The 23,021-nt window shown below is 37.5% G+C and overlaps 1 protein-coding gene across 22 annotated transcripts in view; it reads right to left on the bottom strand.

Moving 5' to 3' along the window:
* GPHN (gephyrin) overlaps positions 1-23,021 on the bottom strand; it is a 283,847-nt gene that overhangs the window by 147,821 nt on the left and 113,005 nt on the right. For all 22 annotated transcript variants that reach the window (XM_039552422.1, XM_039552426.1, XM_039552425.1 and 19 more), the window contains one exon: positions 20,797-20,854. In XM_039552422.1, coding sequence (XP_039408356.1) covers positions 20,797-20,854 — 58 coding nt within the window. The remainder of the gene's footprint in view (positions 1-20,796; positions 20,855-23,021) is intronic.

The following is a 23,021-nucleotide window of genomic DNA, read 5'->3' as shown; positions in this document are numbered from 1 at the left end:
CCAGAAAATAATAAAGCAGCAGTAAAGAAGCCCCCTCATTCAAAATGAAGCAATGTCCTTTAGTTCTCTAAATATAAGGAAGATGTGGACATCTGCTCTGATACATTCTTGTGATTGGGATACACAAACAACAAAGATAAAGGTATATGCAACAAAAGAAAGAAGACTGGAGCCTTCTGGAACTGATTAGATTGTCTGCACTTCTCCATTATCTGTTGAGTAGGAGTAATCCTGGAGACCCTGAAAATGGTTCCCAAAAGTGGTAAGAAAAGGATAAAAATCAATTGAGATTCATTGATGGTTATTAATGCAAAACACATGTTGACAGCTGTTGACGGCAACGAAAAATGAGTAACTGCCATCACTACAGAAAAAAAGTTTTTTCCCTATGTGCCCTTGGGGGTTTTTTTTGGTTTTTTTAAATAAAGATAGAGCACAATAGAATGAAAGAATAAAAGAATGAACTAGTAAAAGGCTGCCTTGCTGATGAGGTTATTGCTTATTCCTAAGTGAGTGTAAGCATCCAAAGAGCAAAATGTAGTGAAAGAACCTTTTGGCACTTACAAGACTGAACCGAACTTGTAAGAGTGACTGAATTACTGAACTTGAAAGGCCATTCTCTTCAAAGGAAAGACCTTTTCAGAATTCAGCCCATGCAGAATCTCTCTTATAGGCCCAAAGGATTATAGCTATTACATAATAATGGGTAAAAGCCGTTACCATAGAATTTGATGAGCCATCATCTGCTTCCATTGCAGCTTGCAGAGGTGTCTTAACATTAGCTGATCCCACTGCAATCAAAGATTTCAACTTTTATACTCAGGAGAAAACTGGTGCAGAACAATTCACACCAGAAAGACTTCTTTCCCTAAAAGCTGAAACTTTTGGGTCATTTATCTTTTGGAACATTTTTTAAAAATGCTCATTTTTTCTTGATACATCCTAACAACAAAATTACTTGGAATCAGGTGGCAAAAAAAGCATCCATAATACTAAAGAGATTTCAAAATCACCTTCCAACTGTTTCTGCAGCTGGTATAAATGAAACTAAAACCTGCCAGGGTACTAAGGTTCTTCAAACATGCCTTTACAGTGTTGGAAATCTCTCAGGCAAAATAATATACAGAATTTCAAACAACCTACAGCACTTTTGAAAAAATTCTTTGTATTCTAATCCCTATCGTTTCTAAGGTCCTAAATCCTTGGAATCCTTTTGTGCTATAAAGAAAGATATGTTATCACTTTATGTTATATTATGTTATGTTATATGATAAAGACTACATATATATAAAAATAAAACATATCTATCTTTCTGAGCCAACTAAAGTGGAGACAACTTCGTAAGAAGTCTTCCTAATTTGATAAAGTTGCTGCAAATGGAGCAAATAGAAGCTTAACAAAGCAACTGCTTCACGGAAGAGATCTAGCTCAACCCAGTCTCATAATGTTAACAAAGCCACATAGGTTGACTAAGACATAAAGAAAGTTCAAGGAAATACAAGAAAAGAGTTGGAAAGGACGATTCTAAGCAGAATCACTTGTCATCTCTTGTTTTTCTAAAGATATATGCCAAGCTTTACTTATTAAATCATAAAGGAAATACTAATTACTAGTATCAGAATAAGAGAAGCATAGAATGCTTTCCCCTTACAAATGCTTGCAGCGATCATATTGAGTCTCTTGACTGCTGCAGAGATATTGAAGAACCACCTGGACACAATCTTGTGTAAAGGAGGGAGTCTCTAACACCCCTTTGGACAATTTGTTCCAGTGCTCGGTCACCTGCACAGTAAAATAGTTCTTCCTCATGTTCAGGTGGAACTTCCTGTGCATCAGTTTCGGCCCATTGCTTCTTGTCCTACTGCTTGGCATCACCAAGAAGAGCCTGGCTGTTGGTGATGGGACCAAATACAAAGAAAAATCTAAATGTAAGAAATCATCTAAATATAAAAAATCTAAATGTAAAATATCAAGATGTTGGTATCAAGATGTCAGCGATGAAGAAACACACTGACACAGTGCAATAGCTTTTAGCTCCACAGGTGGTGTTTTTATCTTCCTACTCTCTCTCTCCCATGAGAGCTCCCTTTTATTTAATTTCATTACAGATAAACCACTGCCTTCTGATTGATCCCTAGGGTCTCTTGCTGATTTTGAAACACACAAAACCTGTCTCAAGCATTCCATGCATGTGATTGTTTTCAATCCCAATAAGTAACATACTCATATGGTTGCTTTCCACCCAGATCCACAGCATCCTCAGCAAACACATGAATTAGCTGGGCCTTTAGGGTTAACATTCTCTTGTTCTAATCTTGGTAAGGATGCCAGGTGTTTGGCACTGTTCCCACACAAGGCTCCATCCTCTGACACCCTCCCTTCAGATACTGATAGACATTGATGATATCCCCTTTCAGTCGCCTCCTCTCAAGGCTGAACAGGTCCAGCTCGCTCAGCCTTTCCTTGAAAGGGAGATGTTCCTGTCCCATCTTCATCTTCATAGCCCTTCACTGGACCTGCTCCAATGTCTGTTACTAAGGAGCCCAGAACTGGACACAGCACTCCAGGTCAGGCCTCACCAGGGCTGAGTAGAGGGACAGGATCACCTCCCTTAACCTGCTGGCCATGCCCTTCCTAATGCAGCTCAGGATCCCATTGCCCTTCTTGGCCACAAGGACAGTGCTGGCTCATGGACAGTTTGTTGTCCACCAGCAGCCCCAGGCCCTTCTCCACAGAGCTGCTTCCCAGCAGGTCAGCCCCCAGTCTATGGTGGTCCATGGGGTTATTCCTCCCCAGGTGCAGGACCCTGCACTTGGCTTTGTTGGATTTCAGACAGTTCTTCTCTGCCCATCTGTCCACTCCCCTGAGGTCCTTCTGCAGGGCTGCACAGCACTCTGGGGTATCAGCCACTCCTCCCAGATTTGTGTCCTCAGTGAACTTGCTGAGGAGGCATCTGCACTTTCATCCAAGTAATTGATGAGTAAGTTAATGAATACTGAGCCTAATATTGAACCTCAGAAGACTCCACTATGACAGCCCTCCAACCAGATCCTGTGTCACTGATCAGAACCCTCCTTGCTAAAGTATGAGTAATTTCTAGAGGCAATTTCCAGAACTCAAAGAAAGCCCTCTGGACTAGAAGTACTTGTTTGTTAAAGATTTAAGAAGACACACATGGTAACCTTTACCAGAATCCAGAGTTATTTATATAGTTCAAAGAAGAGTTGTGTAAGAAATAATGAGTCTTTTCAACTGTGTATCACCTGCTTTATATACCATTATTCTAACATATGGTCTGTTACATGAAAATGTTTATGTAAGTCGTTTTTGGTTATTTAATTACAAAACTTACCTTTCTGGACAAGTTCAAATCACATTACAGTCAACTGCTCAATGCAACTTAGAATAAAGGCTTCATCTCAATTATTAAAAATAGCATATTGCCCCTTTCAAAGAGTTGTATCATCTCCCACACATCCTACTTTGAGGATTATGATGCATGCAGTATATGTTATCTCTGGACTACTGCTTTCCCTTGAAGAGACAATTAGTCTCTTTAATGTTGGAGAGTGATGAAGAGCCTACACAGGCAGCAGTCATTCAGACAGTATTTTCAGTAAGAGAGAGTAGGTGGCATTAGTGGATGAAGGAGATATGCAATACATTTCATCTGTGAGCAACAACTGGGCAACACCCTCTGGAAATCAAGGACCACACAATGTTACGTTTATAATGTTTCTAATATTGTACTGCTCCTGACCACGAGGCCATTGTACATCAAGGAGTTAGCAATCCACATAACAGTTCCCTTGAAGTTCCCACAGAAGGCTGCCCTGTGCTCTATGTCCAGCACGGTTTTCAGGAATGTATCATGCTGCACAAACCCCTTTGGCCAAAGGACAGAGTCATCCACCTCATTGTAATGGAGGAGTCTGTAGGCAGCTCTGATTCAGTACTGGCGATTACATCTCCAGCATGGCTTTCCTTTATTTGAAAGAGTAGCAAGAATTTCTCATGAGTGGAGAAATCCATCCACAGATTGATTTGATGCTGCATGAACACACAGTTCCCAGCATCTGAAGGGAGTAAGACGTACTTGCTACCTATATTCCTCCTCTTCCTTTGCTTTATGAAAGCAGGTGTTTTATTCAGCTATTTGTTGTCAGGCCTTTCTTACTGAGATCCAGAAAGAACCTGGCACTTCCCTCTCTCTTGCTTTCTGCCCCAGTGCAGAAAACACACACACACACACGGAATTCCCTTTTCATTTCAAGACCCATCTCTTCAGAAGGAGAGACCTTTGCTTTTTTCTTGCAATTACTATTCAAGTCTTTTCTGTCCCCTAAGGGTTCTCTCTCCAGGCCCACTAATACTATGATATTTTGAAACATTTAAAAGAAATCAAAGATTTTTTTCTTCTGCTAAGAGTTATAAACCTGTGGTTAAATATCAGGTCTATCAGGGATCCAGTAATTCGAAAGCAGCAACCTTCCAAGAGCTTTTCCATTTGTACCCATGAATCTAAGAACAGTATGTTGGTTTTGCAGCTGTAACCATCCATACTGATCAACCCAAAAAAATTTAAGCCAATTTTTAAGCCACCACAGCTATTCCTTCCTAAATGTCACAGATTATTTAGTAGTCCCTTAAGTCTTTAGCTCCTGTTTCAGCTTTCACTTCTAACTCCAAAAGCAGAGATATATTTAGCAGGACACTCTAAGCAATTCTTGTCTGTCACCCAAATTTCAAAACATCACCAACAAAACATAAGACCATTGGCTACACTAAATATATTTTATTTGAAAGAACAGCATATAGCTTTCTACACTAAAAAACAACAGTGACAAGATGGGGTTTTTTTTCAGACAGCATCTTATCTACCACATTTTTTGAGTTGGGGAAATTTGAATTTCCTGTATTTTTGACCCTTTAGGGAAAAAAAACCCTAATAAAACCCATGATAAAACTGAGGCACAGGAAAACAGACTACCACTTCAATTGAATATACTCAGTTGAAGGTCTAAACTAGCAAGTTAACATCTGGCCACCCTAATTTACAGTACTGACAAAAGAATACTAGCTCAGGAAATAATTGCAGGATAACAGAATAGACAGACTTCATGCCTTCAGGCTCCTTTTTTTATAATGATGTTTTTGCAGGCAGATATTAAATTTCTCAGTGACCTACTTGTACAAAAATTTTCATCAGTAATCTCTGTTCTTTGGATCGATTTCAGTGTCTGACTGAGGTCTGATAAGAAAATGTTTAATTCTTTTGCAAACTTTGTACTTCAGATGTTACCTTCAGTTCCCTGCAGATAATCTACAATGGAAAAGAGCAAAAAATCAGGTTTCCATGAGGAGTTTTGCAAGAGAGAAATAGTAGAAATAATCTAGAAAATAATTTTAAATTAACTGTTTATACCAAAGTTTCAATTTCAAATTTATTTTGTTAATTTTTTTAATTGGCATTGGTAAGCTATTATCCACCCAGTGTGTAAAAAAAACTTGTTATTTGTCAGTGGGCTTGATGCATTGCATCTTATTCCTGATTTTGAAACCTACATGCTGAAGTGATTTAAGTGTGACATTAAATATGCAGTCAGAGAAAAAAACACATTGTGCCCCTTGTGTTAATTTTGAAGACCTAGGTTGTGACTGCTGATGATGTATCCAAAGATGGGCAATGAAGCTGGTGAAGGGTCTGGAGCACAAGTTTGTGATGAAGAGCAGCTGAGGGAGCTGAGGTTGTTGAGTCTAGAGAAATGGAGGCTCGGGGAGACTTCACCACTCTCTACAATCACCTCAAAGGAGGCTGTAGAGGGGTGGGGTTTGTTCTCTTTACACAAGTAACAAGGAATAAATAATAAATAAATTACATATTTATGTCATATAATAAAAAAATATGACATAAGAGGAAATGGCAGTCATTTCAAGTTGTGCTGGGGGGTTAGATTGCATCTTACGAAAAAATGTCTTCACCAAAAGAGTTACCAAGCACAGGAACAGGCTGCTCATGGAAGTGGTGGAGTCACTGTCCCTGGAGATACTTAAAAGACATATAGATGGGGCACTTGGGAATATGGTTTAATGGTGGACTCGGCAGGGTTAGGTTTTACAGTTGGACTTGATGATCTTAAAGGTCTTTTACAACCTAAATGATTCTATGACAGAACAGATTCTTATTAAAACCACAAGAAAGGATAAAATTTTAAAATAACTCATCATGTGTTAATTTAATGTTTCATACATATTCAAAATATGTAATCATAAGGACAGTAAGAATATTTCCTTTGGTTTTCTTTCCCTATGATTTAGCTATTCTCAGAAGGCAACATAAGCGCTCAAACGTATCCAATATTGTTTTCATTGGTAGAGATCTAGCAGAGTGCATTTAAAAAGCTTTTCAACAAAAGCTAGTCTGAAATTAGCTATTTATTCTACCAGTGAGAAAAAGCCTTTTTTTTTTTAATTTCAGTTTTTACATTATGAAATCGCCATAGTGTTAGATGAACTGCAACATAATTAGTTCCGTTTTTCCTGTTGCAAAACTACAACTCTGTTAAAATACTATTTCTCCAAATACAGGACTGATTTTTAAAGAGTTTAAGATACTAGAATTGTGCAACAAAATACTGAAATCCAAAATAATTTGAACATGCACACGTATTAAAATCTGTATGTTGTTTCATACAAAATATTTAAATATAATGACACATTATAAAAATGCCTTGGTTTCCAAACACATGAGGTGTATTACTTATAATTATATATATAATATAATATATACTTATTTACTTATACACTCAGTTGTTTTAATTAAAGCAAAATGGCAAATGTAGGGAACGGTGTCATTATGAAGAAAGCTTCATGCCTGTATATCGGCTATTGGCTAAATGGTCAAAATGTTTGTCCTAAGCACTTTTCATAATCAGGTCTGCAGAAAATATTTAATCCCCAGAAAACTTAGAATTCTCCATTATCTTTGAGATTGGATTTCTTAGTTCTTTTGCTGGGTGTTTCAGAAGTCAGCTCAGTAAAGGGTATCATGTTTGCAAAAGCTTTAATTACACTTAGACCATACTATTTCACAAATATTCTTTTTTTCATTTTTGAAACTTAACAATCCCTTTGGATTTCTTGCCAACAGAAGCATTCACAGTTGGGAACAATACTTAGAGGCATTTGGAGCTTTTGTATGTAAAGCAGTTCTTTATAGCTCTCTGACTTTAAACTTGGTCATCTTTCCTTCCACACAGCCTGACAATAATTGTCTGCTGTCATTTAGAGCCTCCAGATACTCCGCAAAACTCAAGCATTAGCTTCAGTGTCCCAAATGACAGTCAGCTTTATTTTTACACATTGTCTGTTTATATAGCATTATTCCCTAGAAATACTTATTAAAATACAGAACACATTCCAAATACATAAAGAAGGGTTATTTTCTGCTTTGTTAAAGGACAAGAATTTTAAAACATTTTGTTGTTAAGCTATCTTCATAAGGTATCCTCAGATACATAGTTTCATTTTCCAGAATGATAAAGCTGAGGTAATTCTCACTCATTTTAAATCATGTTCAACTACCAAGAATGCAGAAGAACCCTTTAAAATGACAGAACTGAGCAGAACAGATTTCCATAGGGGATCAGCCTATTTGTTAAAAGAGAGCTTTATGTCATCATGCTACTGAAGCTATTCAGAGAAAATGTTACCATATTTGTAATTTTAAAATCAAGGGTATTTTGATAGAGCATAACAGTAACAAAGCAGGTGATAAATAATTAGAGAAAATAGAAATGTCATTCTATGCAGAAATGTTGAAAGTAAGTATATGTGCTACCTTTGCAGTCTTAGGATCCCACCTAATCTTGTCCTAACGATGAGGCAGCTGAAGTTGAACGCAAGCATTTCTGACAGAACAATTCTAGAAATTTTTGTGGTTTTTTATAAGAATGTATTTTAAAAAGTGAAACTCTTCAACAACTCCACCTTTACTGAACTCTGAGGATTCAATGGCATTCTCTCCCTTATATTTTTCCTTTAGGAAAATTAAGTGACAGAATTTCTGAAATCCTACTATAATTGAAAAGCACAGAACCAGTATTACAGTAAATAATATCAAAATGCTGCCTATTTTATCATGTGGTAATCCAAAAAACAAATATATCAAAACAACAGGGGAAATGAAAAGGAGAAACATTACACTTTAATCTTGTATTAGTGTTTAATTTGAAAAGAATTGTTTTCCTTGCCTTAATAGGTGCATGCCAAGAAACACTTCTGTAGGTAGTTCAAAGATAATCCAGAAGAGCAAATATTGTGACTTGGGACACAACAAATTACGTTACATGTCTTGCAATATCAAAACATTCTGTTTGGTAAAGCACACAATCTTGCATCCAAATATATAATGCTACTGTTGTCCAGTCAAATACTTATTCAGTGTTTTCTACACACACCATGGCAAAACTAATAGGCTCTTGTTAGAACCATAGTTCTCTGAGATAATTTGTCCATATCAATCCCACTTCCTTAGGAATTTGATGCCTCCACCCAAGATGCACCCTGCTCTTGTGTCTTGTCTCTGTGCTTTCCTTCTCTGATGGCACCACTTAGTTCCCTCATGTAAAAGCCATGAAGAGAAATAGTTACACAAACTAAAGACCACACAAACTAAACAGCAGACAAAATATAGTGGTTAGCAACGTTAATGAACACAATAAGGCTTTTTATCTCAGAAAAAAACCCAAAAAACCCAGAGGAAGCTCTTGGGAAAAACTTTTTGATCATGTTACAGAAGCAAACTTCAGGGGAAGAATTTCTTTCAGCCTGATAACATACCTGTTGGATTTCCTTGGTTAAAACTGTTGCAATACAGTATTTTTAATATGGAGCAGACCAGTGTCTGAGGGAGCCGGGGTTGTTTAGCCTGGCGAAAAGGAGTCTCAGGTGGAATCTACAGCTGCCTAAAAGGGGAGCGTAGCAAGGTGGGGACAAGTCTCTTCTCTCAGGTAACGAGTAACAGGACAAGAGAAGAAGGCATCACGTTGCACCAGGGAAGGTTTAGATTGGTTATCAAGCATTGGAGCAGACTGCCCAGGGAAGTGGTGGAATCACCATCTATGGAGGTATTTAAAAGACATGGGGCACTTGGGGACATGGTTTAGCAGTGGACTTGGCAGTGCTGGGTTGATGCTTGGACTGGATGATCTTTGAGGTCTTTTCCAACCAAATGATTCTATGATCCACTGTAGTGCAGGGATAAAATATTAGAATATACATTATTGGAGGGTAAACGTTCAAAAATTCTTTACTTATAAGGTAGATGATCAAACCATTTAGAGACCAGTGGTCTAGACCATAATTTTTTTCTTTGACTAGTCTGCCAGAAGGGCTGGGCACTCTCCAAGTACTTAGCTCAGACAACAGAGTTTCACTAGTAATGATGGTATTGTATTATGAATTTCACATTTGCAACCTGACATGCTGTGTTATGGGAATACATGTGTTGGCTGGAGGCTTGGGACACATCTACCACAGTCTGTTAGTACAGAACAGCACTTTTAATACCTCTCTGCTTAACAGACTTTGGCTTATATTGCAGAGTAGCCTTTGATCATATGAACTGGAATCCTTTCAGATAAAACTCATTTGGAAGATGGACTTCAGCAGCATGTGGAATCCACTCCAGCTGTTAAAAGGCACAGAGAATAATACTAGAAGTAGTTTGAAATAAAACTGATCAAAGAACATATGATGTATGCTGGATCTCCAGCACCACATGCTTTACTTTATAGATAGATGCATTCTATTGGTTTGCGTGACTTGGTAACACAGACATGACTCAAGATAGATGTTCGGCTCTTGGCACCAAGGACAGGGTGGCTAGGGCTAAAGCAGGCATTTTTAAATTTGTCTCTACACACTTGGCTCTGATTTTGTTTTGCTGGAAGACATCCATTTCTGGAAGCCTTTAGGACATCAGTTAAGCCAACATTCCAGCTCTGTGCACTATCAGAGATGAGAAGAGCCACTTACCCAACATACTCAAAAAAAGACAGAATCCACATAAAAATTTTCATTTTACATCATTGCTCAGATACAGCTCATCAGCACAAAATCTCATCTAGACTAATCTTATGCATCTGATAAAAGAAAGTATTGGAGAAAATAAAATGCCTCTAGCCACAGTCCAACATGCCAGTACTTTTATACCATTCCTTTATGATGTCTCATTGAAGGAAGTTTTTGGTTGGTTTTCCATTAAAAATATTTAATGTTTCATATTCTGTTTTAGACGGTGGGCCTTAGATATGACAAGGTCACTAATAGGATTAGGGTACCACAAAAAACCCAATTAATTATCAGAGAAGTTGAATTAGCTGCAATGACCCAGTGAAGTACTAAGCATCACTCTATTAATACAGTTTACAAGCTTGCATATCACAGGGAGGCTTGTGTAGTTTTTGGTGTCTTCCTACTGGGGTTTCCAATCAAGTATTAAAACACTACATTAAAAATAATCTAAAAAATACTATGAAAGCAAAATAAACTATGCTATTCTAGCAGAATTATCTGCAGTCTACCAGTTGGCCAGAAAAACACAGTGTATTAAACAGGTTTCTGATAGAGAGATGCTCTATGTGTTCTTTCTCTTTTTTTCTTTACAATCAGTACATTATCAGCCAATAGAAGACACATAATCAAAACTCTGGCACCTGCTTTCAGGCAGTCTTAAAATTTGCATAAATTAAGAATGAGAGTTAATTTAAAAAGTGCAGTATAAATAAGGAAGAATGTTGCTGAAATGCAACCAAATCTGCCACTTGTGGACATTTCTGTCCCAGTCTCTTCATCTGTTCCTCACATGAAAGTGCTTCTATAAATACCATTATTTTTATAATCTGACCCTAAATCTTTTTCAGTGCTACTGTGTCATTTTTGTGATTAGGGGAACAGCCCTTCACATGCCATTGTATATGGTGTGGCACCGGAGGCTCATGCATAAGAGAAAAGTTTCAGTGTTCTGGTCTTGGTTCCTTTCTCCTCGCTCCTCCCCTATGGCTCCCATGCCTCCACCCCTTCAACTGCTCTTCAACACTGAGCTAATAGTAACCACCTTAGCACACTACTCAGCTCTCATTCTTGGATCACAGTAGCCTAATTAGAGACTTCTATTTTATATGCAAATTGGAATTGGGGTTTTTTTCACATCTCCTATACACATCATTTAACATTAATCTCTGCTGAATTTCATCAGATGGTTTGTCACCCAACTACTCAGTATTTCAACGCCCTTATTTGCAGTAATATTTCATTTCTCTACAAATAATAATTTTCATAATTCACTAAGATACAACCTGTAAATAGCTGTACAGCTGTAAGAAAAAACCCAAACCAAAAAACCAAACAACACTCCTGATCTCTTTTTCCCTATATACAAAGGACCAACATGTAGAACCCGAAGGTTTGGGTTTTTTATAAAAAAAGGCAAACAAAAAAAACCCTGATGATGGCCTTTTTTCTTATATATACAGGTCTACCATTCCCCTACTGTCACTATCATAAAAAGAAAGAACTTTCAGAAATATATTTACCACAAGAAATGAAAATAATATTGATCTCCCTCAAACTCAGTCAAGCCCTTAATCACTTCTGATATTATCAATTATGATAGGATAACATTAAGTTTCCTTCAGAGATCTCAAGAATCATCAGAACATATTCTTACAGGGTAAATATAACCAAACAAAACTCAATGTAACAGGTCACGTGGAAAATTATTAGGGCTTTTATATAAACTTGATTTACTTATACACTTGCCAAAAGCTATTTGCTGCTTAATGAAGCTGAGCATGTTTTCTCCTCTCATTCATGCTAAGTGACATACCATTTAAGAAATTACTTTTCCAGTGAGAACAGAAGGCACTGAAAACATTGCCCAGTATAAGGGGTCAGATGAAAAGTACTGTGTTAGAGCTGGTCAGAAGACGCCCTAGGAACTAACTAGGTTTCAGGTGATGGCTGGTACAGAGATACGTATTTAGAAAAATGGAAAATAAAAGAAATTCAGGAGGAATTCAGACAAAATTGGTTGCTACAGTCACAGAGGGGGCAGAGATATTTTTATGCTGGAAAACAAGAGGTTCTAAATCCTGTTTCTAATGTATTTAATTAAGAAAGACTGAATAGACAAACAGGTCTGTGGTAGTGAAAAATCTGATACACATTGATGTCCCTAAGGGCAACAGCTTAAATGCTGGGCAACCAGAAATGCTTAAAGGATGAACAATATTTTTGTTGTAAATTAACTTTCAGCTATTTTTGTTCTCTGTTTGCAGGAGAACTACAGAACTATTTTGTTTGCTTTAGAAAGTAAATAATAATATTACTAAAATGATTTTGTCTTAGCATTGCATTTCAACTTAAATGGATGCACGGTCTTCGTGTTTTTCCCTTCCCCATGTGGCAATATTCCATGATCTGGAAATCACAGGCTAAACTTTTATATGTTCATAAGACTAAGTTACACAATACAATATAAAATGCATTCATTTAAATCCTACTCACATTAGGGAACAGGAATTTATAACAATGCTTCAGCATTTGCTATATTCAAGACAGCCTGGATGAGCAAGGTGGTGAGGTGGTCTCATCTGTCATTTCTAGAGACATGAAGTCTCTGAAGACACAAAGCCTATGAAACTTAAGATAGAAGACAGCAGGAAAACAAAAAGTGACAATTCCTATTTTCATGTGGAAAGTTAGTGAGTATACTTTTTCATACGAGTGTCTGGGCATTTGATGCCCTTGCCAGGAAAGCAGAGGAATGCTTTTGATACATTCACCAGTCCTAGATCAGAGTTTGATAGACACTTCAGCCATCTCTCATTTTACATTCTTTTTGTAAAGGTGTTTTTTTGGTTGAGAGTCTGTGATTGCAGTGAGTATCCATCATCCACCGAAGATGAGTGAAACACATGAAAAGCCCCTTCAGTGAGTACTCCCTAAGGAGTTTCTATACGAAAACTTGAGATAGCAATAGTTATAGCATGAAGAACAGTCATGTCCTTCAAGCAGAAACAGTCTCAAACCTATCAGAGCAGAAACAATCCGAAAGTCAAAACTGATATTCACAACTACTGATGGCTTCATAGGTGGGGAAAAAAATCCCACAATAGAAAAGGCATTCTTATGAAACACTCATATTTCACTGGTGTGAGAGTGTGCCTGGACTATTCAGGCTTGCACAGCCATGGTTGGCACCAAAAGCCTAGAGCCAGAACCCAATGTAATACAGACTGCACTTTCCAGAAAAAGGAGCAAAATCAGTTTTAGAAGAAACAAAACTTAGATCAACAAAGGAGTCATGAGAAGAAAAAATGACACAATACAACAGATAATGAAACTACAGTCAACAAGGAGCAATATAATGATACTATATAATATGAATAATCCATTGGTGACAAGAACTACAAGAGTGATGCACAAATGCATGGCCAAGAGTACATTATCAATACTGCAGGGGGTGCAAATCTCTAGCTTGTTGCACAAATGCATACATGTGAACGAAAAATTAAACTAAAGTAATTTTTTGTTTTATATAAAGTTTTTGACAATTTTGTCACATCATCCCACACACAAAACTTTAGTTCTCCCCAGCATGGAAACAATAACATCTGTAACATCATTTAAGGATTAATACAGCAAGTAAAAACTTAGAGTTCTTTCTGTCATCTAAACAATGACATATGTAGCTTGAAAACAGTGTCATACGTAGCTTAAAAAAGAACACTAGTCACTGATTAACTCTACTAATGCAGGATTTGGAAATTAACTCAGGAAGAAATCTGTGTGTACACCAGGTGAACTTTGATTACAGGAAAATATGATGAGACATAAGGGTGTTTCAACTTAACACATCCCACTTCTCAATTGTCCTAGACGGATTCACATCCATAAGAAAGTCTCCTCCATGAAAACCTAACAAGCAATAGGAAAAGCAAACCTGCAAGTTTATCAGGGATTTCATACACTAAGTTGAGATCTCAGTGTCAATTTTTTGTTAGGACATTTGCAAAAGGTTTTAGAGACTTTCTTTACCTGGATGCAGGAGTACAATGAAACTGTCTACTGGATAGTCAGCCTCTGAGTGCATGTTAAGAGAGTTCAAAGACAAGCCCTCAGTTTAAGCCAACACACAGTCCAGCATAAGTAGCAATCTAATGGAAGAACACATGACCACCACATATGGCCTTTAAATCCTTTTAAACTTGTATCTGTAAGCTTTAGAGTCTATGGAGATGCTACTTGTTAATACTCACTAGACATTCAATGGATGTCATGCTTAGTAAGAGCTCTTGTACTGTTAATAATTATAATTTGAGAACTAGAAGAAAGAAAACATGGGCAGAAAAACTAAGAACCAGGATTGTCATTCTTGCAAGTTAATTGCAAGGTCTCTTGGTGCTTTAGGATTAGTGGGAGTATACACTTTTAACAGCTTGAGCATCTTCAGAAAACTTATTCTGGGTGGGCAAACCTTTTTTGTTTGTGCTGGATCCAAACAGATAAACGAGCAGTAATCTCAGTATTGTCATCAAATTCTGATGTCTCCCATCATAAACCCTGGGTAAACTTTTTGTGAAGATCCTTGGCCAGTGCTGATACACTTAGCAGATGAATATCCATATAGTGACGAAGTAAACCAGATCCAGGACTTAAACTCCTGTGCAAAACTGTGATAACAGCACATCTCCTTGTTCATGTAAAGCGAGGCTGATTCTGCAGAAGATGCAAGAGATATTTAAATACTGCCCCCAGTCTCCGGTATGGAGACACAAAACTAGTTTTGTGAAGTCTAAATATTTCCAGCCACAGTCCTATTCTTGTGGACTATCCACCACAGTAGTTATGCCTACCTTTCTTTAACTTGTGGGTTTTTTTTATACAAACTGGGACTACAAATTGGCACTTGCTGACAAATTGCTACTTATTTTTACCACACATTGATAAATATAGAAATGCTTTGAATGATCAAGGCCAGCATCTCTTAGGTGCACACAAAGATTGCATGAATTTCATCAGCTACTCTTACCAGCAAAAAGAACAGATTCTGGGATACAGCATTATGTAGGTATATGACATCACAAAGCCAGCAAATCAAATTATTTCTGAGAAAGTCTTGGAATAGACTGATTTTAATTGTAATCATATCAGAGCTGCATATTTTTGATGGCAGGGAGTACAGCTTTGCTCTGAAATACATCTCACTGACATGGAAATCGACTTCCTTTGTTCCTACAATGTTCCTAAAAATGACTGTGTGGAAAAGTTAAAATCTTTTGAATTCCTAATTCATCTAGGGCAACTGACCTCTAAGAAGACACAATGTTCACCATTTCCCTTCTGGCTACTTCATTCTCCCTCATAGTTTTTATCATTTTCTACTCTTGGGTCTTTATCACTGGAATCTACTTTCTCAAAAGACTTAACACAATCTGAGAAGAATGTGTTTCAGCTATGCTGAAATATGAAAATTCATAAAAATTTTCATATATTAAACACATGTTAACACATACTTCTAAAGAAAAAAAGAGAGCTATCCTATCATTATTCAGGGGAAAATGTCTGTAGTCTTAAATGTAACCTTTAATACTTTATGCATATATACCTTCATTTAAAGAGTACCTACAGAAGAATCAGGAGTGTTCTTTGAGGAGCATAAAGCGTGTCTTGTGAAAGGGTGGTTAATGGAATTAAAAAACCCCTCCCATCTTGTTCCAGAACTGCTTTACATCTAAATTTAAAATTTAAAACCAGCACTAACAAAGTATTTCGAACAAGATTTCTTAAAACTAACTACCACAGGAGGCAACCATTTGACTTTATTCTCTACACTGGAGTATCTGTCTCGTGCCACAAATATTATAGGAATGAAATGTTCTGGCAATGTCTTTCTTGTGCATATTACTTTCATGAATTAAGGACCTGCTACAAAATCAATTTCTGGTCTTGACATGAGATGCATGCATATGTCTACATGAAAAGTATATAGGAAAGCACATAAAAAACCCAACACAAAACAATTAAATTCCTTTCTGCTGTTGATTTGCAAATCCTAGCAAACTGTCATAGGTTAGCAAGCATAGTCCCGGAAGGGACGTCCTTGCTAAGGGGTGCTTACAGTTTCCTCTGGGAACTGATAGAACCTATCAGCTGGCCAGTTTGGATATGGACAATTCTCTAAGCCACTTAAAGTTGTGATCACCTCTGTGATCCACATTTAAGAATAGGCAAACTCCCCCTCCAAGCTCTCTCGTTTCCGGCGCTGGGACAGGTGGCTGCGGGACCCGTGTGGGGGCCAGCGGGCCCGGCCAGGCCCTGCTTGGGCCAGGCCGGGCCGGGCCACGGCCATCCTGAAGCCATGGACCTGTTCCAGCCATGGAACCCCCCCCACTGCCTTGCCGTGGGCAGCCGGAGCGGCTCGGCTCTCCCCCCTCTCCACTGCGATAAGAAACATTCAACATTCCAGCTGCAAAGCTGCAAGGCCGAGGTGAGATTAACCCTTTTTATTGCTGTGAAGAGCTGAAAACCTGAGGGAAGAGAGAGAGGAGATGCTTAAAGCTGAAATTCTCTTGTGAAGCTATGATATATCAGAGTATCCCGTTGTAATTTCATGAAGATATGGGGGGTGGAGTGTTCAACTCGTGAGCAGAAGCACCTGCGTGGAGATAGGCAGATGCTGACGCAGCTGTAATTTCATGAGAAGTTTGGACAGGGAGAGATGAACCAGATGAGGACTTTTGCTCCAAACGGGAAAGGAGAAAACCTCAGTCCCTAGAGATGAACCAGATGAGGACTTTTGCTCCAAATGGGAAAGGAGAAAACCTCAGTTCCTAGAGATGCTCCCAGAGATAGTCCTAAAGATGAAGATGATGAAGACCCTTTGCTCCCAGGGAAGGAGAAGGGCCTCTGTTTTTGTTTCTGAACGGCTCAACCTTAAAATTGTACCCCAAAAAACTTCAAGAGTGGACCCTCGAAAGCAGTTGCGGGAAAAGCTGCAAGTCGGGGGAAAGGACTCACACGCAGGCAGAGAGACTCCTCTTCCTAAATGGACTGAACAATATTTGGAAGTGGGCGGCTGTCTCGTTGTGATAATGTTTTCATAGCATGAGCAAGAAGAGACTTCTCTTTCTAAATGGACTGAACAAGGTTATTATGGAAGTGGTAAACAGACTGAACATCTTAAGGGTTGTCTTTGAACATTGTCAGTGGGAGAAGGGAGGAAGGTGGGGGGAGGAGGAGAGTTCTGAAGGTGGTATAATTTTTTTTTTCTTCTTTTAGGTCTGTTAATAAACTTCTTTATATTCTTTCAAGTTTGGTGCCTGTTTTGCATTTCTCCTAATTCTTATCTCACAGCAGATAAACAGTAATGAGTATTTTGGACCAAACCACTACACTAAATTGGTGTTTCCGCCCGGGTACAAACCGAACCCGCGACACAAACCAAGTATTTTTTTTTAGAAATCTGTTAATGAGCAGTCTTCTCATTCACTGAGTCTTCTACTATAATAACCACCGTTCACCACATCATATATTTCCTTTGTAATGGCAGAATGCTGAAATCAAAAAGACAATCTCTCACGGTACTATAAACCATAAGAGGATACTGTTGACAGAAATCTATAGGCACATCATGCAAACTTTCCCTAATCTGTCAAAGTCATAAATTTCTCTTTATTCTTGAAACAACATCCATGTTGTTCATCAAAACCAGTGCTGCCTGATACGCTTGCCGGGCCCTATGCACACAAAAGCATTTGGCTTGGAAGACCTCTCCTTTAGGCACATACTATTATGGTAGATGAGGAACAAGGATGAAATCTGACACCACATTTTTGCTAGTTTGGAAAGCTTCTTGCTCACAGGATGAATAATTCTGATGAGAACAGAAGTCTAGGGAAAGTTGAAACAATGACACCTTCTCAGAAATGTGCTGCAATTTCTATATTTACTGTTTTTATCTGTTCCCGAAGTGTTTTAAAACCAGCAGGTATTGAAAATGAAGTGACATTGCTTTAACTGATATAGAGGAATGACAAGAATGCAGATGGTAGTATATCCATTTATGCATTCTCTGAAAGCTTCTTTTATGAAGCAGTAGATCATGGGATAAAAGACCTTCTAGAAGAGTTTTCAGGGGGGAGACCTGTGATGGTATCTAGGTAAGGCTACCTATTGAGTGTTCTCACTTTGGGAACCTAAGCACCTATGACAAAAATCTAGGGAAGGTAAGTTTCATGACACTTCATTTCAGACTGATACAGATGCTGTGGAATTGTAGTGGTGATTGGTTCCACACAATTCTTCCTAACCTTGGTAAGGTGCAAGAGACTAGTTAGGGTACATGTTCTCACTTCTGCCGTAACTACTCCTCATTCATATGCCTACAGTAGTGTTCTACCTAAGATATAATTACATGAATTAACAAAACCAACACACTGGTTTTCCTCATAAGTTATTTTGAGCTGCAAAAGAGGTTAATCTACACCTTTTCTAGAATATATGCAAATGCTAAGAGACTTATTTATTTGTCATAGTAATTATTGCTCTCTGTCTGATAAAGTACCTCCTTTGCCGTTTAAGAAGGCAGTATATTTTTTTAAGGACTATCAGAACACATGAAAATTACAACTCCTTTAAATATAATTCAACAATCCACCAAGTTAAATCATATTTTAAAAGTGGAGCTATTATTTTTGCATATTTCATCAAATTAACTCCCTTAATATTTCATGCTTAAACGGGAGGGATAGTTGTGAAGCAAAATAACTGAATTAAGGTGCATGGGAAAAGATTCTGTTCTCTCTAGAACTAATATTCCAGTGACTTGCTTTCTATTTTCTCCTCTCTCCTCTTTCTACTCAAATCAGCTAGGAGAGCCTTTCAGATGTTAAAACTACCCCCTATATTTACTGCAAGGATACTCAATCTCCCGGTTTACCAGTTGCTATTCAGAATACATATGTACAAAATAATACTTTTTGATATCCAATATATATCTGTCTGTCTTGGCATCTTCCAGAAGTGCCTTGTTTCATATAAGTAACATGTGTTGCAGCTTCAGAAATTAAATCAGTTAAGGTGTTTGAAGCGGCCTGACTTCCATCACAACCTCAAAAACCCATTACGTGAACAAGACAGGACAGCTACCAGAAACAAGTAAAAGAAGGGATTTTCCCCCAACACTTTAAATAGCTCTGACTTTGAACAATAAAATCCTTCCTCCACACTTACATCCTGGCACAACTGAGACTAATGAGTAACCCATCCTTTGATGCTTCCTAGGATCTCAAGCACTTAAACACCAGCTAAGTAAGAAAAAGCTGAAAATTCAGAACAGGTCTCCCAAGCAGGTGACAGATTCCTGTGACTAGTAATCTTGCAGTAAGTTCCTAAACGTAAAATTATTTCTTATTTCCCAACATTCCACTTTTCTTTGTTCACTGAACTCAGTTTAGTATGATGAAGCCAGAAATACCAGCTTTCTTCCTCTTCAACATTAACAAAATGTCAGTGGAATTGGATTTCTTATATTAAAGGAAAAAGAGTGTGGTTTAGGGTTTTTGTAATATTTTTTAAATAGTTTTGGAGCAGTTCTCTGATCATCTTGAATATACCACTAAAAAATTTTGAAAGCCTTCTTTCTTTCTTTTCTTTCTTTCTTTTATTCCAAGACCAAAGTCTGAACACTGGATCTATCCTAATAAATCACGCTCCCCTTGATAAAATTCAGGATAGAGGAGTCCATGAATCTTAGATGACAAAAATAAATTTTGATCATGATGATGTGATAACTTTGACTGATGCAGATACATGCACTCACTGTGCAGCGACTTGCTTGCAGTGGGTTTGATACTAATTGAAGAGGAATAAATTCTCACCATTTACACACTGCGAAGTCACGTCTACATCAGATATTATACAGTCATTTCCCTTCACAAGATTTTAGAACCACTCTTAATTCTCTTTGCACAGCTGAAAATGAGTATGTGAAACAGCACAGTGGGTTAAGCAGTCACAATGAGCAAGCAATATGTCAGACTGACCTAACAACCAAATGACTGATACTAACAACCAAATAAAGAACCAGCTACACAAACTGTGCTATCAGATCCAGGCCAAAATCCACCCCCCGCCCAGTACCCATCTTTCACTCCACTGAAAAATAAAACTGACACAAATTGCTGAAGTACTTTTCATGAGTGGACTTGGATAAAGTGAATTTTGTTATAATGCACATTACTTTGAAGGTAAACTTCAGTATTTATTGTTACCACTATTCAAAATCAAAGAGCTTATAATGATTTTGAGTACCCATGACTTCATACTATCCCCTTAAGACAGACAATATTGAAAAATATGGATGTGCATTTGATCTCAAAAGCAGAAGGACACTACATATATTTTTTGTTATGAAAATACAACTCAGTGTTCATCACAGTCCTGCACCTGTCTTCACGTAGCAAAGTAGAAATAGATTGAATTACACAGGTTTCTGGCATCAAACAAATCCTGCTGAAGTCAGCTTAGGCTGAAGGTAAACCGTACTTGTAAAAATAACTAAAATTCTATTTTAGATGCATAAATATGGATCTAATAATTTTACTTTAGACACTTTCCTCTCTCCCCTATGATACACTTCAAAGCAAGAAATAACGTGGTTTTTTAATGTAACATTTCTGTAATTCTCCAAACAAAGAAATTCAGTGTGGAAAAGCAGTAATACTGTACCTTGATTTCTTCTATTTCGTCTGGCACTATCTTGTATGCAGATATAGTCCCACCCAACCTGAAATCAGGAGAAGAAAAATGTTCTCAAAATCAGTAACAGAAAATACAATATGTTAAGAGTGTCATGACTTGCTCCAAAACACAATATTCCTTCTACCAATTTAGAGGTAAAACCCAGTAAGTCTCAAATCAAAAGCAAAAAAACTCCTTTCTTTATGCAACAAAAAATCTTTGTGATTAACATAAATACTAGAAACAAGGTGTCCATCACCTTAACAATTAAGTCAACCAAGCAGAATTACCATTACCAGGATAGTATTTCTTATATTAATGGCCATCAGCAATCATATTCTATGATTTCTTGTTGATTGTCTAAGGCATATGGATGAGTTTAAATATTTGAAGCCTGATGTGCTTTGCATTGCATATTTCACTATGCTGCTATACAGTCTGAAATGCATCCAAATACAATTCTACAAATTGGAATTTTTAAATTAAATGTGCATATACAGACATCACAAATCACACGGACTCTATGGCCTCCATGTTTGAAAAATCTCTGCAGTTAATGATTGGTAATAAAAAGTGGGTAATGAGCAACAGCTGGCATTGACACGGAAAAATAGAGGGTTTTGTTCCACATGGAACTCACTGAAATGACTTTTTAAAATCCTACAAAAATCCTGGTAAAGAACAGTTCACATACTGAAGATTCGTGAATAGTATGTACTATAAATGGTGGTAAATATTACATTTTTCCCAGAGACATGCAGACATGGCTACTTTTATTTCATGAAGCAGTGACATCAACAGTGACAATTCAGACCTAAAAATATAAGTGCACTAATGACCTCCTGCTGGCTCTGCACAGCAATACTATTCATTTTCTGGATCCTACAAAAATGGAAGTCACATAAGAAACTATTTTTTGTAAACCAGTAGACACCTATCAAATGTGTATTTGAATTATCTCCCTATTACTGGAATTTTTCTTTCCAATTGTCAGCATTTCTACACATACGTATTTTCTTATATCTTGAAATTATTATAAATATTGTTTGCTCAAGTGAAAAAAGGAAGAAGAGAATAACACAGAAAATACATTACGATTTTCCATGTAAGTCCTGCCTTTCCATATCTCTACAAGCAAGTCACTCTTGTAAATGAACTGTTTGAAGGCTTTACACAGAGGATTAAGTCTGCACAGGAAAAGTCTGAAGTCCATCACTGCTCCGGGTAACATCAGCTATGATTTCTGAGGTAGAGACAGGGTTCAGATATCACAACATCCAAATTCATCATGGACAGAGAGTGTAGCAATTGCTCTCTCCCTCGGCAACTTCCATTGCTGCCATTCATTAAGTGAGCTTAAAGTTGGAGGGAAACTTCTTTTGCCAGTGCAAGTACAGACATGAGTTTTTATTTTTCATGGCTTTTGTTCAACTGGTGTTTCTAGGGAGAGCTACAAGAAATTGGCTTTAGCATCATGACGAAAGACTGCTTCATCACCCCGTGACAAGTAACGGCTTAGATGGCATGTTAACATTGCACCTGACCAGTCCTATTGCTACTAGAATGAGGCCCATGAGAGAGAAACTTTTATGTACTACTTTCAGATCCATTCCTGCTTGCACTTTGGAGTACCCAAAAAATTAACTTCATTGACTTTCTACCCTCTAGCAAAAGGAGAATACAGAATCTCTGCTGCCAGCAACATGGAATTCCACCTGGCAGATTTCTTTATTGGCCACCCTTGGCACAACTATTAAGCACTTTCCTGGAATATCAGAAAAAAAAAAAAAAAAAAAAAAATTTACTCAGTAAAGTCATCTGACTTGCTTAAACCATTAATTAACATCACTATGCAAATAGTTCTGCGAAGTTTTGTGTCAAGAGTTTAACACACTGAATCTCCAAGCTGCAGTTCAAATGGTACCACTTTTTGAAAGTAAAATGTCAGTTACCACAATTCCACATTTTTGAAAGAGAAAGACATATTAAAAATTGTTACTGTTTAAATAAACAATCTCTTACTGATAGCTTCAGATCACATATCTCTTAAGCCATTTACAATCCTACACTGACACCTTTATTTTAAAAATCCATATTACAAACATAAACAATGACAAATTTGAAGCTGAAAGAGAATCAGAGAACATTAATATACAATTTTAGCAATGCCTCAGATTTGAAACGAAGTTTTTAAGGAAGTCTATACTTCCTTC

This window comes from Corvus cornix, chromosome 5, assembly GCF_000738735.6.
Source record: "Corvus cornix cornix isolate S_Up_H32 chromosome 5, ASM73873v5, whole genome shotgun sequence".
In the NCBI taxonomy this organism is placed as follows: domain Eukaryota; kingdom Metazoa; phylum Chordata; class Aves; order Passeriformes; family Corvidae; genus Corvus; species Corvus cornix.
This window is presented reverse-complemented; position numbering and strand designations above follow the sequence as displayed.